Raw genomic sequence first — 16,851 nt, 5'->3', positions numbered from 1 at the left:
ATGTTACTTTGACACGTGCCACCTACCTAAAGATTGTTGCAGACCACGGTACAGCCCTGCATGGCAATGGTGTTCCCTGATGGCAGTGGCCTCTTTCAGCAGTATAATGCACCCTGCCACACTGAAAAAAAAAAAAAGTTCATGATTTATTTGAGGAACATGTCAAAGAGTTCAAGGTGTTGCCTTGGCATAGGACGTGCTGGACTAACAAAATCTATGGAGACCCCACCTCGCAACTTGCAGCTAATGTATGTATTGGTGCCAGATACCACAGGTATGTATAGGCTATATATACTCCAGTTACATTTATTTTTACATTTATATACAGTACAACTTATATTTATTTTTATATTCCATTTAAATGTATTTTTATGTTGTATTCCATTTATATTTATTGTTAACTTTTATATAACATTTACATTTTTATCTTTTGAAGAGTGCGAACGTGCTCTGGTACATAAGAAGGAGCCTATGATTGAATATGTTAATAAAGCTAAGTAACTAAGAAAAATTTGATTTAGTCCTCAGATGCCATGTCTGCAATTTATAGCAAAAATTCTGGAAAAGAAAAGATCTCAAAAAGGATTACTACGAAGTTATTACTCCACCACCTGCCTGACATTATTAACCAACGTGGTTGATTGAATGACAAATTTACGACAATATGGTTTCGGGAAACAGTCGTGACTACCTTCTTCAACGATGCATCATATGGTAGTTAAAGGAACACGCTGACTTTTTGGGACTTTAGCTTATTCACCGTATCCCCCAGAGTTAGATAAGTCCATACATACCCTTTTTCATCTCCGTGCATGCCGTAACTCTGTCTGATGCACCCATCGCTAGCCTAGCCTAGCACAAAGACTGGAGGTAAATGGCTCCAGCTAGCATACTGCTTCAAATAAGTGACAAAATAACCCCAACATTTTCCTATTTACATGTTTTGATTTGTATAGTCACAGCGTGTACAAATAACAAGGTCACATGAGACACAGCCATCTTCTAACCGTATACATACTGGGAAGCTAAAGTCCCAAAAAGTCAGCGTGTTCCTTTAAGCAGCGAGTTACTTTGTTGAACAGGAAACGCACCCCTGGATAGTTTTTACCAGAGGAAATCTAGCGTCACAACAATGCGTTGAGCCATCTGCTTTAGGTTTCACCTCTCCATCTTTCTTCCACACTCTACAGTTTTCCTTGAACCCTTTCTGTCCTTATGCAACCTTATAACATTAACTTCACCTAACGTAATGGATTCAGCTTTAATCCTTGCACTTACTCCTCAATAATACATTTAATAAGCATAAGTGCTTTTTTATAGCATTTATATAAGTGTGTAAGGCTTTTTTAGAGCTGACAAAGCTGAATAAGTCCATAAAGATAGCGTTTTACACGTTTGTTGTTGTAATAGTTGATATTAGGTGTTATGTACTATAGCTTTAAGAGAAAAAGTAATGAGTTTGTTTTATACCTGTGGAAAGTTTGACACTTAAAATGTTAAAATATAGGTCAGGAAGGATATTAAGTCGCCTGTTCTTCCTGTGTGTGTCTGTGCACGCACACAAAAACTCCCATTATGTTGTTTGCAAACATTCTTGTCCTAATCCATTAACAGCACTTGCTTGTTCTCAAGTGGGTAAAATGCTGAAAGGCCAGCAAAAAATCCCATGCTGTGACAAAGTTATTAGGGGAGGGAAACAGAATCTCTCCACAGATCCTGTTTTTTTCCCTTCCCCCGTTCTTGTCAATGGTTACTCTTTTCTTGAAACGCGACATTTCAGCTCTAAAAATGGCCAAAGAAAACAAAGGCAATGTGGAGAAACAATGTAGATTCAAAATGGCCCTATTCGCAGCTGTGACTATTTAAGTCTCGAGGACTGTGTCATCGCCTCTCTGAGTCAGCACAATCTTACTGGATTACCTCAGTACTTCTCAGCACAGACACACCCTTCTCTCGTCCACTCGCTCTGACAACTGATTGATAGGGCAAGAAGAGGCAACAGTCTTCAAGCCCTATTGCTGTAGACTTGAACTACACCTTTTGTGTCTGAGAGAACTGGTAAAACATACACTGCATTGCTCGTCTTACATTCTTGAAAACTTATCGGAAATAAATGTGGGTTATTTTAGTTCACTACTACGGTTGAGGCAGGCCCGGCGGCAGGACACATGACTGGGAGGCATTTATATTTCTCATGCAAATGGGCCTATGTATTGAAGCGTGTACATGGCTGCTTGTCAAGCATGAAAAACAAAAGTGTTCTTTAAATTCTGAATATATTATATGAATTACCATAGACAGCATGCAAAGAGCACTCCCTTTATAATCACTAAAAAGCTGTCACTCATTCATCACAATCTCAAAAAGGTCACTTTAATGAAGCTGAATGAAACAACACAATGAATCTCTTATTTACATAGTCTACACTTTGTCAGAGAGTTTGCAAGCGTACAGAACTTGTCTACCCTTAAACACCTCTGATTGGTCATTGCGTTCATACTACCATTCTAAAGTTTGGGGTCAGTAAATTATTATCATTATTAGGTTTTTTTTTATTAGTTAATACCTCTATTCAGCAAGGACTATAAAAAGTGACACTAAAGTAATTCTAATGTTACAAAAGATTTATATATTTTAAATAATTGCTGTTAGTTTAAACCTTCTGTACGTCAAAGAATACTGAAAAAAAAAAGGTTTTCAAAAACAAAACAAAAAAACACATTAATAATTCAACAATTAACAATAATAAGAAATGCATCTTAAGAACAAAATCAGCATATTGGAATGATTTCTGAAGGGCTGGGGCAATGGCTGCTGAAAATGTAGCTTTGCTATCACAGGAATTCATATAGGCTATAAAATACAATATATATTAAAATAGAAAATGTTTTTATTGCAGTATTACTGTTTTTACTGTATCTTTAATGAATAAATACAGCCTTGGTAAGCATAAGAGACTTCTTTCAAAAACATTACATATAATAGATTTATATTTATTTATAATATAACATAGCATAACCCATTGTCATGCTAACAGCTTTGTAGTGGTTGCATCCATTTTCCACAAATGAAGTGAGTTAAGCTGAATAATAAATGCAAACGCAACGACTGGTGGGTAAAGATATACAGTACATCCATGTGTACGTATTCCCTACGCAATTTGCAGTGCTCTATGGGCTGAAAATATACGATCCCTGTGATTTGGAATCTCACTAAAGATGTCTGATGACTTTGGAAGGTCCAAAGTGTTTTTCCACCTGTTTCTCGTGTCTTAAATCCAAGAAAGTAAATTGTTTTGGATAACGGATCAATTGAAGTTCTAGCAATGTTATTTGGCTTTTGACCTAACTTGTACTAAACTTCATTCCTGGATTCATTAATATCAGAGTTCCACTTCCAGTAGTGACCTCAAGCAAGCAAATTACCCAGTTCACTCTTCCTGTTTGTGGCATTGACAGAGTAACTCTTTCCCATTTACTGTAATCTAGAACACAAACTGTCACAGTGATGGACTACAGTATGTAGACAAACAAAAAAACCTGTTGTTTATGGTTTTGTGGATGCTTTTTCAAATGCAAGAGGAACTTGTATGCAAAATGTTCATTGTTCATTGGTCAGTTCAATTGCCTTTGTTTTTTCAATTCATTTGAAGCACTGAAAATAAACTTTAGAGAATTAAATATTTTCTGTGCATGGATGTATATTTATGGTACGTATATACCATGTATATTTTGTGAACTTTTGTGCACAAGGGAATTGATTCAAATGCTGAATCAATTCCCAAAATGGTTCTTAAGCTTCACTTATTTTGAGATTGAACAGACAATTAAAAAATCCCAAAAGTTCTGAACAGGTAAATTTGGTAATTTACATAAACGTATAAAAGAACACCACTTTTTAAGTGTCCTTATGATGAAAATGTTTATGAGTTCTGTATGCTCAGGCATATCCAAATTGTAAGATAAAGGTACATTTGAATGTGTCCCACAAGCTATTTTATGTGAAATTACAGAAAATTGCCCATCTATTTTGGTTGCATATGTCCTAGTCTTACAGCGTCTTTATAGATTACATTGACTTTTTATGATTTGTATAACTTCTGTGCACAATGATAGGGCAGATCTTTATGAGTGGATCTCACAAAAAAACTATTCATAAATGTACATGTAATGAGTAGTCTGTGATGCTTTTAAGACAGTGCTGTTCTTAAACACCCCCATCATGACGAAATCATCTGACAACAAAAATAATACCAACTGTTTGGGCTTTCTGAAGATAAGAATCATTTAAAAAACACTTTACTCATAACTGACATATCTAGCACTGGAAAATACTGGAAAGTACAGTGATGAACCATGCGTCAGATGATCTGGTATAGCCTGGATGGGACACATCTTACAAACACAGCTGAAAACATTTCCATAATTTAAAATAATATATTATGCTTTAATGTTGTCCATATTATCATTTGTCCCTCAATGTGAAGTAAATGTAATCTTAAAGCATAATTTGCATTATCATCTCAACCATCTAAGTCACATCTAAGTCACTCCGTATGGCAGACCAGATGACTTTGACAAATGTGCGACTCAGCACCTAACATACCACAGAACAGGATCTGTTCTTAAACAAAACTGACGTTCAGTCCCAATTGTTGCCCTTTCACCCAGATACACACCCACTATGAAGCAAGTGAGGAGTTTCTGTTGATCAGCCTGTTGTTGAGTTATACGAACATCTGAATTGCCTGTATGTGCTGCCAAAACACACACTCACACATGCCCAATACCTTTTAATGACTGCTGCTGATGTCTTCAGATCTAAATAAGAGAAATATGGAATATAGAAAAATATAGGCCTATTAAACACTTGCTGCATATTGAACGTTACACAAACATGAGACCAGATTGTGTGCATAATACAACAACCCTTCAAGCACAGTAGTATATTTAACACCTCTAAAAATAACTGACCCACGCTCTTCTCTGGACTGAAGCCGTTATGTGAGAACTGGTGTCGGGTGCTGGGAGGACTGGGATTGAAGGGTTGAAGTGAATAGCATAACCTTTCCTCTAGTTTCCTTCCTTCCTTTCTCTCTCTCTCTCAGTCTGGCTCACTTATATCACAAGCATGCTTCTCAGTCCTCACATAACTCCTACACATCCCACACACCACTCGCCGTACTGCAGTTGGCAGAACACAATCGGTCACTACAGCACATACTGTCTAAGCTTACGTGATGCATTCTGCTGTCTCTGACCCCGCTGCTTTCCTGAGTGCCCACCGGCAGACAAACTGACATGTGGCCTTCATAGACGGCCAGTTGAGGAGGATGTTTACTGCTGTTCTGATTGCTTATGTAGTGATTTGAATAATTTCATCGATTAGAGCGGTGATTCCCAACCCGGAGGAACCTCAAATAAATATGAAGTGGGTTTAAGGGGTCTAACCCTAACCCAACGATACAACATTTTTTCCTGGTAACACATTAGCTTTGGGTCCAATTTTCACTATTAACTAGTTGCTTATCAGCATGCATATTACTAGCCTGGTAATACCAAACTCTGCTACTTCGCTTTGCTTCGTAGACAGAGTCTGGCATGGCATAATTGAAAAGCGTTTTCTTTCTCGCGGGGAGGCGCTTGTCTGAAGTTTAAAATCATTGGTTACCCGTAAGCCAATCACATAACGTTTGGTTATGGCGTGTGATGCGCATGCTCAGCCGCATCTAACTTCCACTGTAAACACATGTAGTATGATGCGAAAACAAAACCATCGAGCGAAATACCGGAGTGAACATGGCTGTGAACGACTTTTGCAGATTATGTGAAGTAAATCTACGCATCCACGGTACAATCAGCGTCTACGTCACGGCTCTCAGCCCGCCCTCTGTTCGTTGATTGGCCGGCTGTTTTCAGGCCGGAGGAAAACGGAAAGCTATGACGCTGTCTCAGACTGAGTACAGAAGCGAAATGAAATTGAGCGGAAGTAAGAAGTCTGACGTAGTCAGGCTAGCATATTACTAGGATATTGGCTGTTTATTAGTACTTATAAACCACATATTAATGCCTTATTCTGCATTACCATATTCCACATCCCTTAATTCTACCCAATACCGAAACTTAACTACCTTACTAAACACTAATAAGCTGTAATTAGTAGTTTATGACAACGATCCTTTTTAAATTATTTTTATCCTAATATATCTTAATACGTTTAAACATGTTAAGAATGATGACATTACCATTTATTTGAGCAATTACTGATGTGATCAACAGTATTAATTCAGAAAATCCTGTCACATAGGTCCAAATGTCTTTGGGTGTAGAAACCACCATAACATATGTTTCCATTCATATCCTTCATTTTAAAGTGTTAGTTCACCCAAAAAAATAGTCATCAATTACTCACCCACATATAAACATTGATCAGCGAACATAAGCAGAAGCTCAACTGCATAAAATGCACAAGTAATGAATGAAACTCATTGTGCAAGAGAACATCAAGCAAGCATGCTTGAGCATTCATGTCTCTTCAGAAAATTTGGACTAAACCACTCAATTCATTTGGATTAGTTTTACGATCTCTCTGTGAACTTTTTGAATTGCCAAAGTAGTTGCGTGGACAGTCAATGGAGGGACAGAAATTGCTCAGATTTCATTCAAATATATTTTTGTTTCGAAGATGAACTAAAGTCATACGGGTTTGGAACGACACATGGGTGAGTAAATGGTCATTTTTTGAGTGAACTAACTCTTTAACTCTTTCTCTAATTCTCTTCAAAGACTCAAGCATAATGTAAGTATTTCAATTATTACATTTGAACTAAAATGACTGCTAAATGGCTTAAGGTCGAGATAACAAGCTTGGACACCTGACAGAATTCATGCTCAGTGTCTCAGTATCAGTGTGTATTTCTAGCTGGGACTAAAAAAAGATATTCCCTGAACAGATTTTTCTTTCAAAGAATAAACTCGTCTATGGCACTTTTACAGCATCATCTATCACCTGCAGGAACTGTGATCAGAACATCCTGACATTTTCCAGGATGACTTCGTTGAACATTGACTTACTTAAATGTCACTACTTTTAAAGGCAGAAAAATGACGAGTTAGTGTAATCCCATCCTCCCAGAGAGGGTGTGACTAAAACACGTATGAATTCAAGCTAGATAAAAGGATTTTAGACACATTATTATAAATAAAGACAGTCACATCCACCTTACAACTCCAAACATTATTGTTGTTTTTTTAAAGGTCATTAAATGGGTTCGGATAAGACCAGAGATTGAGGTAAGAATGTTTATTGTACTAGCACTGTATCGTAATAACTGCTCTTCCAGATTTGAATGAGGTGTGCATTACATATTGAGTAAACTATAAAGACTATAAACATTCTGTCCTGAACCTAAAGTGTTTTCACAATTTATTACATTGCAGGATCTATATACTGCAGGAAACAATTGTAAAATTCCAGGCCTGGAAATTAATAAAATTGTGTTCATAGTATAAATTGAAATATTTTAGATTAAAACATTCAAAATATTGATATTTTTTGCACAGACAATTTCTATTGTATGTTTTTTTTGTATCTGTGTATTTATTTACATACTCTTGTTGTTATTATAAGCATCTGGAAAGTGATGGAAATTCACTGTTCATTTTTGCATTCACATTTGTGTGCAGTCATGTTAGGAAATTATCTATTAATTTGTTCAAAAATACGGGAATTGTTACTATTAAAAATGACAGTGAAAACAAGCATTTTAATTATTCTTGATGATTAAACCACTAATCCCAATTTGTCATCACCCCATAATCATTAGTCATGGTTGCATTAAAACCATTTAATGTTATTACATTAAATGTAAACACCTTACAATAAGGATTGTTGAATAACGATGAGGCTAATTAGTCAACGTTAGGTAATGCATTATGCTAACAAAAAATTTGCAATACATCCGTAAATATGTTACAGTAGCCTATTCATTAACCTTTTTTTAAAAAAACAGATAGTTAATAAAAATACAACTGTTCATTACATCATCAACAGACACAACTTCATGTGTTAGTAAATGTTGAAATTAACATTACCTAACATGTAAAAATGCTTTAGAAGTATGTGTCATTGTTAGTTCTTGTTAACTGATGTAACAATAATGTTACAAACGGAACCTTATTGTAAAGTGTTACCAATTAAACCTTAATGTTATTCATAAACTTGGTTGTAATATGACTTATTGTTTTTGCTTCTCCATGCCTGCTAAGCTAATTTGGCTCCTCATGCTGTGTGTTTAGCCGTTACCTGTTTAAGCTGACTATAGATGCACAAACATGTTTCACTATTATATGGCTCCTAAAGGCTGCGACCTTTCGCCCAGTTCCGTCCTCTCATAGTTCAGCGAGTTTACAGCGACACTGTTGACTCCCTCCACACGCCCATCTGCAGCCACGCACCCCTCTTCCTCCAATCGCTCGCCTATCACGCACTGATCACGCGCCGGCCTTCACCCCATTGGCCAAGGTCTCACACACATTTGTTTTTCATTGGTGGCGTGTTGCCACCAGCCAGACTGTTGTGAATTTTGTTTTCTCTTTTTTTCGGAGGCTTGTTTTACTCAGCTGCTGGTAAAAGCGAACTGAATTCCGGTGTGAGTCGCGTCACTGAACGGGCGGAGCAGCTCCATGTCTTTGTTCTGCTCTACTTTTCATTTAATATTTTTTCATACGTTTGAATAGATGTCAACACGCCAGTTTTCTAACATGGAACGATTATGTGGGGTAAGATCGGAATATTTCGTTATATAGCATTTATGTAATATACTTTTTATTTTTTTTATGAGTTGCTTGTGATTTACTGACACTGACTGGTCATTGCTAGTTGTGGTTGTGGTTAACTGTTAATGGAACTGAGGCGAATGACGTCAACTCTTACTTAATGTTACATTGTAACTGTATTTGCCTTTTCATTAAGAAATGTTACAATGTGTAATATTGTAAAGTTCTGAAAACATGTAGCCGTCTTCGAGTTGACTGGCCCTGTTATAGTAAACAATACGGATCTGTTGTAGTCTACAGTTTCAGTGGGCACCGTTATTCCTGTTCGCCTCATTTAACCCTCAAGTTGACAACCAAGTAATCATTGTGCGAAATTTTGTATCTTAATTCTCCTGTCTTGCCTTTATTTTTTAAAATGTATGTGTATACACTCACCCCCTCTCTCAGACAAACACGCAGAGACACTTTTATCATGTTTTCCCTTAGTCTCTTATGTTGTTAATTTATATTGACAAGTGGATTTCTAGTGTTATATTTATTAAACTTTAAATATTATATTTGGTAAAATTTTCAATTCTCATTTAAACTTAGAAATATGCAAAAGAGAAGTGGTCTTTTGGAACCTAAATATCCCACCGGTGCATTGTATTATGTAAAGCAGTGAGGCTGGTTGAGTACCAGACTGCACACTATATGCAGACTGTACAGAAGTCAATCAGGTGTGTTGGCAATCACCCCCTCTCTCAGACAAACACGCAGTGACACTTTTATCATTTTTTTCCTTAGTCTCTTATGTTGTTAATTTATATTGACAAGTGGATTTCTAGTGTTATATTTATTAAACTTTAAATATTATATTTGGTAAGAATGAAAAAAAAAAAAATTCAATTCTCATTTAAACTTAGAAATATGCAAAAGAGAAGTGGTCTTTTGGAACCTAAATATCCCACCGGTGCATTGTATTATGTAAAGCAGTGAGGCTGGTTGAGTACCATACTTCACACTATATGCAGACTGTACAGAAGTCAATCAGGTGTGTTGGCAATCACCTTGTTGACACTGCTTAAAAAAAAAAAAAAAAAAAAAATCTGTGCATGCTGCTCACTAATGGTGTTATTTCTCTGAAGAGCATTGGCTGGGAGGGGCTTTCAGTCAAAGTTTTCTGGCCTCTGGCACTGCTCCCGTGTCTATCAGGGGGTTTCAAGTTTTGCTCTCAGCCATTTCACATGGCCAGCTTGTGAGCACGTCATTGTTTTGGCTTTATTTGGCAGTGGGAGTTGACTTCAGCCCTAATGATAGAGGGTCCCTGCAGACGGGCTGCATTAAAAAGGGCTCCTCTGTTAAACTGTCATACTGCTTTTGGATCCATGAATAGATAAAGACTGAGAAAGACTCATTCAGATCCACCCAGCAGCTGAGCTGTATGTGTCAAAACAACCCAGAGGGTTTTCTTTCATCTTTAACACATTACCTTACATTAGTTTTGCTGTTTTCTTGTGGTTCTCAGGGAGCTCGAATGGAGGACTGTGAGGATTTTCTGGAAGGGAAAAAGCACAGTGAGCACTCTTCGTGCAGTGTTCTGGAATACAATGATCTTGAGGCTGCTGAGGCTCTGGTCTACATGAGCTTCTGGAGTCAGATGTCTCCAAAACCCAACACCTTCAAACCTCGCCCTCTCACACCAGCTTCAGACTCCTGCGACTCTTTCCTTCCCCCCGAACCACCGGAGACCCCGAGGGACTTCGTCTCGCTCTCTTCACTGGTAAGCGAGTCTTCTTACTTTGAAACGATCTGCTAGAAGGTAAAATACGTACACTTCAAGCTCTGTTTAATTTGTCAACATTCACACCGGGGAACCTCAGGCGCCGCACAGCGTAGCACAAAGCTCTTATCAGAACCTGATTTGTTTGCTGAAAACTTTGGGAAGGTTTTATGACACCCTGGACAGGTGGTAGTCTTGAGATAAGCTACATCTGCAAACTGAACTTCAGCACAGGCTCCTTTACTGTGTTTACACGACTCACCTGTGCTGTAATGATGCTGAGAGATGAATGGACAAAGTAGTACTGCTGTGACATAGTGAATAGAGCAGCCATTCATCCATAAGGAGATTCCACTAGTTGTTTGCAAAAGAACTTGATTTTTAGGAATGCACCAATATTATGATAGCCGATACGACGATAAGCTGATAATTATTTGCATGTTATGGTCGGTAACTGATAAATGTCAGGTATTAAAATTCTGTACTATTTTAAGAAAATTAAACATAAAACACTAAAACCAAAGTCATACTTGAATTTAGGTATAGTGTGGAAAATTTATATTTATTTTTAGATTTGTTAAAGCTTACATTTAAAGTGTACATATTAAGTGAGACTCTAATCTAATCTAAATGTAAAAATAGGGCAAATGAGCATGCACAATCAAATATCCAAATCTTAAAATTAATATAAATGTTTTTCATTCTGTACATTGTTTATAATCTGTGTAAATTTAAGATTAGTTTAGTTAGTCTTTTAGTCTTTTATTTTTTATTCAGTATCAACCATTTATCACTTCTCGATCAAAACATGAAAATAATTATCGGTGTATCTGTATTGGCCATTTTAATATTGGTGCACTCCTTAAAAAAGTTAACTTTAAGTGAGCATTAGAAGACGACAAATGTAATCTAAATGTAAAAATAGGGGAATTAGCGTGCACAATTAAATATACAATATCGATACAGATAAAATAAAAATTCTGATAACCGATATGGCCTTGATATCCTGGGCACTTCTTAACTCTGATTGTCTTCTCTCCTTGCAGTGCATGACCCCACCACACAGCCCCAGCTTTACTGAGGCCTCCAACACCACATCAGTGCCAGCCTCCCCCTCACCACTCACCCGGTCCTGTCCCAGCCTCCCCAGCCCGAGATCTGCATGCCCCACCATGGCCTCCACCACTCAGGACCCCACAGAAAAGACCACACCCCTGCCTTGCAGAGCCATGGCAACCAGCGTAATACGGCACACGGCCGACAGCTCCCTGTATCAGAACATTCCACAAAAGACTGTTCCTTCATCATCATCACCCACCCTGTCCTGCCAACCCCAGACCGACACCACGCCGCCATGCCAAAACAGCAGCAGACTTCTTTCTAAGGATGATAAGTGCTTCATTACAACATCTCCTCAGCCACCGCCCCCAACCTCTAGTCCACCAATCATATGCCAGATGTTCCCGGTGGCCCAACCTGGAGTCATCTCAGCGACGTTTATTCAGAAGCCCAGCCCTGGGGTGAAGTCTATCTTACCGCAGCCGCTCCTGATGGGCTCTCCGGTGCCTCAGGGGACGGTGATGTTCGTGATGCCCCAGTCACCGGTGTCTTCGGCCCCACAGTGCCAACAGACTGTTATGACTCTAGGCAACACCAAGCTCCTGCCTCTGGCTCCCGCGCCTGTTTACATGCCCTCGGGGCAGAGCAGCATCACGCAGGTCGACTTTTCCCGCAGGCGCAACTACGTCTGCAATTTCCCAGGTTGTCAGAAGACCTATTTTAAAAGTTCTCACCTAAAGGCTCATCTCAGAACGCACACAGGTAAATAATGATCAGTATGTAGCGTCAACTAACTTCTAAAGTCTAGATCAAACAGGTCATCTAACATGTCTTGTTCTGCCTTCCAGGAGAGAAACCTTTTAGCTGCAACTGGGAAGGCTGCGATAAGAAATTCGCTCGCTCTGACGAGCTCTCTCGGCATCGGCGAACGCACACGGGCGAAAAGAAGTTTGTCTGCCCGGTGTGTGACCGAAGGTTTATGCGCAGCGACCACCTCACCAAACACGCACGGCGACACATGACCACCAAGAAGATCCCATCCTGGCAAACAGAGGTGCGGAACCTCAACAAGATCACCGCTGCCAAGGCCTTGCCCACTGGCACAGCACTACCGGTCAGCATGTTGCTGCCAGCCTCTAACTGACTTTGATGGAGACTGAACTCTAAACCCTCACCATTGTTATGCAGGGACTCATGTTATGAGGGCAAGGCTGCTGATTCTCTCATGGGCAAAAACGTTATTATGCACTGGACTCCTGTCTTCTTTTGCTGCACATATTTCGCACATTTTGTTTACTATTGTGTAAAAGATTTATGCACTCTTTTTGCCAGTCTTTGTACTATGTTTGTCTTAAAATTTCTTACTTTTTCTTCTTATTTTTTTTTTTGTACATATCTAATGGAAATGTATGATGTATGCTAAACTACACAAAATTAGAAAAAGGAAAATATGTACAAATATATGTGGATAATTATCTACACTGTGATTATCATATAATGCCTTTTATTTAATACTCCTTTTTTATTAAACAATGAAGTTTAAGTGTATTTTTGTGATTTTATTTAAGCACTAAAGGTTATAAATCTGTGACATCAGAAAAATTCAGCAACTCCTATGCGGTTTGGAGTGTTTTGGCTGTTGTTCTGCTTCTCGCTGCTCTTGGCAGTAACACATCTTCCACTCTCACATTGTTGGCATGATGCATCACTTCCTGTCGGATTCATGACGTGTGTGTACTGGATATTTTGTCTCATGCATCACCTTTAATAGGCCTTTCTCAGCAGCAAGTTGAGTCATTTTCGTTCAGTAGCCATTAAGTCAGTAAAAAGTTAGCAAAGTTGCTCTTTATTTAAAATAAACTCCTCTGAGCGAACAATATATCATTAGCTTATTATAAAGTTGACTGTTGACATGTTTCGATAAATGTCCTTACTATTAATTCCTTCTCTTATAAGGTACAAATATATATATTTTTTTGTAAGTTGTGTACTTTTATGACGAAAAGCCTTCTCTATTTGCCAAACACATGCTGTTCCGATGAGCAAAAACAACTTTTATTAGTTTTGGAAAGGGACATTGTGAAATTAGGCCACAACAACAAAAAAGAAAAAAGTTTTGTTCATTACCACAGGCATGGAATAAATCGTGTGCTTTCCAGTCATGCTAATGTTCCCACAGAGATTGAAACCGGATGCCTGTAATTATCGCTCAGACCACTGTCTAAATAGAAAATATTCCGTATACTACTGCGTTTTACGATGGCCAATCAGATTGCAAGACTAACTGTAGGTGTGGGAGGCGCGACCAATCAGCTTTCAGAACAGTTCCCCGCCTCCTGCCTTACTGACCGACTTTCCCCAACCATGAAAAAGCCTTCAATCGATTGTCCAAAAGTGCAGCAACAGCGAAACCGTGTGGCTCATTGCGTTATGTCTTTTTTCTTTATCTCCCAAAGGTGCGTTTATTGAGAAGGTAATAAAATAAACACGACATATTGTGCTATTTAATTTCTGCTATCAAAGGCCAGGCAGTTTAATATAGTTTAAAATAGCCTATTGACTCGATAAAACAAGCTTCAAAACCTATCTAGCCTACTCTTCCATTTTGTGAATGTGTTTATCCTTTTGGGTGGTTTCCTTATCGCGAAAATAACAATAACAAAAAAATATTTATTAAACACATTGACAAATATCTTGAATGAATGACGAGACTACAGAATGTCTACAGATTTTCATCTCCATCCACTGAATTTTCACGACAGATAGCCTATAAACAATATTGATAGCTTTCATTGTTGAAATAATAATAATAATAATAATATAAATAAATATATATATATATATAGCCTATATAAATAATTAAAAAATGCAGATTTTCATTGTGCCTCAAAAGAAATTGTATTAAATTGGCTGAACACATCAGCGTAGTTTAGGGTAGCTGGGGGCCTCCATGGAGTCACTAAAAACTGCTGATGTGCATTCCTGTCTTAGATGGGTGGAGGATTTTGGAAATGTGGTCAGGAAATGGAACTAAATTACTTATCCACTCCATATGTTTTTCTCTCAGGCAAGCTGCTACAGAATAATATTATATGAAAAAAATGTCAAAAGGAAAGTACATTTTATTCTTTTTTATTTTATTTGACCAGCTGTAATCTGAAATTATATATATATATATATATATATATATATATATATATATATGTGTGTGTGTGTGTGTGTGTGTGTGTGTGTGTGTGTGTGCCATCTATGCCTTAAAATGAAAAATGTAATGCTGTAATATCAGTGATAGATATAAAAATGATTCACAATACTTTGTAGTGACTAGTGATCAATAATCCTTCTCATACATTTTCTCTTTTCAAAGTTGTCTCAGAAGATCATTATGTTCGTTAACTAAACTCGCTCTCGATTGTGTTCATGAGGTCCTCTTCTGAAGCATCATACATGATAGGCAAGGCCAGTGATGAGCCACCACCAATTCCATAACCTCTAAAAAGAATACAAAAGAGGATTTCAAAGTTAATTCAGGGGCCTTTCCTTTTCAGAAGAAACAAAAATCTTGAAATGATAAAAAATATAAGATATACAGGTACAATACATCAATATTCATATCATTTTTTATTTAATTAACCACTAAAAATAAAGAGGATGTCATATAAACCTTCATGTTGTGTTCCAGCCGCTTTGACATGGAGAGGATTTTCATTTTCCCGAAAATACTAATGTTATCACATTGGACTAATGTGTTACATTTGTTCCCAGTTAAAAATAGCCGTCCTACAAAAATAAATCTTTTATTATTCAATCTTTTTTATCAACTAGCACAGGTTTTGTATTTATTTTTGGAACTGACTGATCGTTGGCCTCATTGATCTGAGCTTATGCACCCCATTTTTCTTTAGATGAAGAAGCTAGAAATAACTTCTTTTTTTTACTCAAAAACTGAGGTGCATAATGAAATAAAACACCTGGGTTAATAAAAGACAACAACTTGACAAAAACATTGAATCCAATATTTGGAGATTGTAGCATAATGAGAGATTTACAAGCAATTTGGCATGGCTGGTCAAGGTAACACCAAATTAGGTACATTTTCAGCACAGCACCAGGTTAATACAGGGATTTTTCATTTTCAATAGACATCCACAGTCTTCAAATGATAAATTGAAGTGGCGTCACATAGCCTACCTTTGTTAAACATTAACATTTTAATTAATATACAGGCCACTACTCTCGACCAAACATATCACTGGACACAACCTAACTTCTTTCAGTGGAAATGATGTACGTTCAGATCAATAATGAATGAAAAACACTTACGAAGCTGTTGCTGTGCTCTCAATTTTGGTACAGCCCAACAGGTCCTTTGGAGGAGGAGGCATGATCTATTCAGAAAGCAAGGAAATAGATAGGGATTCCGTACTTAATGACTTTAATTGTTTCTATTAATAATTCACAGTTGATTCTAGTTGTCATTGGCCTATTGGAAACTGGCGAGGCCTTCAACAACAAAAAAAAAAGTTGCAGCAGCCATACCTTTTCATGAATGTTTGAGGTTGGTTTGTTCACTGAGTTAACTTTATTTTTGTCCTTAAATTCGCCAATCGTCACATAAACACCAAACTGTGATTCATCATGCGTATTGCCACTGTAAACGTTGTTGCTGTCTTGTCTTTTGTCAGAGTAAAGTCCACACGACTTTGATCCAAATATTGGCATATTATAGGAAGTCCGTAGTGTTATATCAGTGGTGTCACACTCATCGAGAATTCTGTCCACCTCCACCGCAAGATCTTCGGCTGAAAACTCTGAGTCCTGCCCGTCACTGTTACAGTCTCCCATGGCTCTTCTTCTGACAGACAAGCGCCGATCTGAAGTTTTGTTGTCTGAGGGACCAAACAATTGACTTGCATCCCGCTGACTGCCGCTGCTACAGACGTTTTCCTCTGTCACTGACATAGGTGCGACTTTTTTCATCTTGCTTTTTGTTGTGCCCATTTCCATGCTCTCAAATGCCTAACAAACTATCTGACATATTTGGAAAGTCAGCTACTCAAATAGTCTAATATTTTTTTTTTTATCTTATTAGATTTAATAATGCAGTCGTTGCAACCACTGACGCTACGCAACAAACTAGAACGCTCTCATAATCAGCAAAAGTACGCGCTGCAAGTACGCGACGCGTCTGTCTGTGGGAGTTGTGGATGACGTCGGCACTCATTCGACCAATCAAAGACTTTGTTTACAAAC

The 16,851-nt window shown here is 37.8% G+C and overlaps 2 protein-coding genes across 5 annotated transcripts; one reads left to right on the top strand and one right to left on the bottom strand.

Annotated features, from left to right (window-relative positions):
• Positions 1 to 7,205: 7,205 nt before the first annotated feature.
• Positions 7,206 to 13,128, top strand: klf11b (Kruppel like factor 11b). 3 transcript variants are annotated; one of them, XM_084394325.1, is made up of 4 exons: positions 7,206 to 7,292; positions 10,285 to 10,539; positions 11,586 to 12,360; positions 12,447 to 13,128. In XM_084394325.1, the coding sequence occupies exons 2-4, from the start codon at positions 10,294 to 10,296 to the stop codon at positions 12,740 to 12,742; spliced, it is 1,317 nt and encodes a 438-aa protein (XP_084250451.1). In that variant the 5' UTR covers positions 7,206 to 7,292; positions 10,285 to 10,293; the 3' UTR covers positions 12,743 to 13,128. The 3 variants fall into 3 exon arrangements, with proteins under 3 accessions (XP_084250451.1, XP_084250450.1, XP_084250452.1); XM_084394324.1 differs by lacking the exon at positions 7,206 to 7,292 and adding an exon at positions 8,480 to 8,780; XM_084394326.1 differs by lacking the exon at positions 7,206 to 7,292 and adding an exon at positions 9,972 to 10,198.
• Positions 13,129 to 14,741: 1,613 nt separating this feature from the next.
• Positions 14,742 to 16,792, bottom strand: LOC311280456 (uncharacterized protein). 2 transcript variants are annotated; one of them, XR_014625678.1, is made up of 4 exons: positions 16,138 to 16,737; positions 15,922 to 15,986; positions 15,263 to 15,378; positions 14,846 to 15,090 (listed from the first exon to the last, which is right to left on the bottom strand). XR_014625678.1 is itself a non-coding variant. In XM_084392622.1 (3 exons), exons 1-3 carry the CDS (start codon positions 16,603 to 16,605, stop codon positions 14,991 to 14,993), a joined length of 633 nt encoding a protein of 210 aa, XP_084248748.1. In that variant the 5' UTR covers positions 16,606 to 16,792; the 3' UTR covers positions 14,742 to 14,990. The 2 variants fall into 2 exon arrangements, 1 of the variants encoding a protein (XP_084248748.1); XM_084392622.1 differs by lacking the exon at positions 15,263 to 15,378 and having other exon boundaries at positions 14,742 to 15,090; positions 16,138 to 16,792.
• Between the last annotated feature and the right edge of the window lie 59 nt (positions 16,793 to 16,851).

Source organism: Rutilus rutilus (genome assembly GCF_951802725.1).
Source record: "Rutilus rutilus genome assembly, chromosome: 21".
In the NCBI taxonomy this organism is placed as follows: domain Eukaryota; kingdom Metazoa; phylum Chordata; class Actinopteri; order Cypriniformes; family Leuciscidae; genus Rutilus; species Rutilus rutilus.
This window is presented reverse-complemented; position numbering and strand designations above follow the sequence as displayed.

Excerpts from the sequence above, each read along its gene's own strand:
- klf11b (XM_084394324.1), top strand. The coding sequence starts at position 8,739 with ATGTCAACACGCCAGTTTTCTAACATGGAACGATTATGTGGG. Across the intron at positions 10,540-11,585 it reads TCGTCTCGCTCTCTTCACTG|TGCATGACCCCACCACACAG; the intron begins GTAAGCGAGTCT and ends CTCTCCTTGCAG. Across the intron at positions 12,361-12,446 it reads TCATCTCAGAACGCACACAG|GAGAGAAACCTTTTAGCTGC; the intron begins GTAAATAATGAT and ends TCTGCCTTCCAG.
- LOC311280456 (XM_084392622.1), bottom strand. The coding sequence starts at position 16,605 with ATGGAAATGGGCACAACAAAAAGCAAGATGAAAAAAGTCGCACCTATG. Across the intron at positions 15,987-16,137 it reads CCTCAAACATTCATGAAAAG|ATCATGCCTCCTCCTCCAAA; the intron begins GTATGGCTGCTG and ends CTTTCTGAATAG. Across the intron at positions 15,091-15,921 it reads GAGAGCACAGCAACAGCTTC|AGGTTATGGAATTGGTGGTG; the intron begins GTAAGTGTTTTT and ends TATTCTTTTTAG.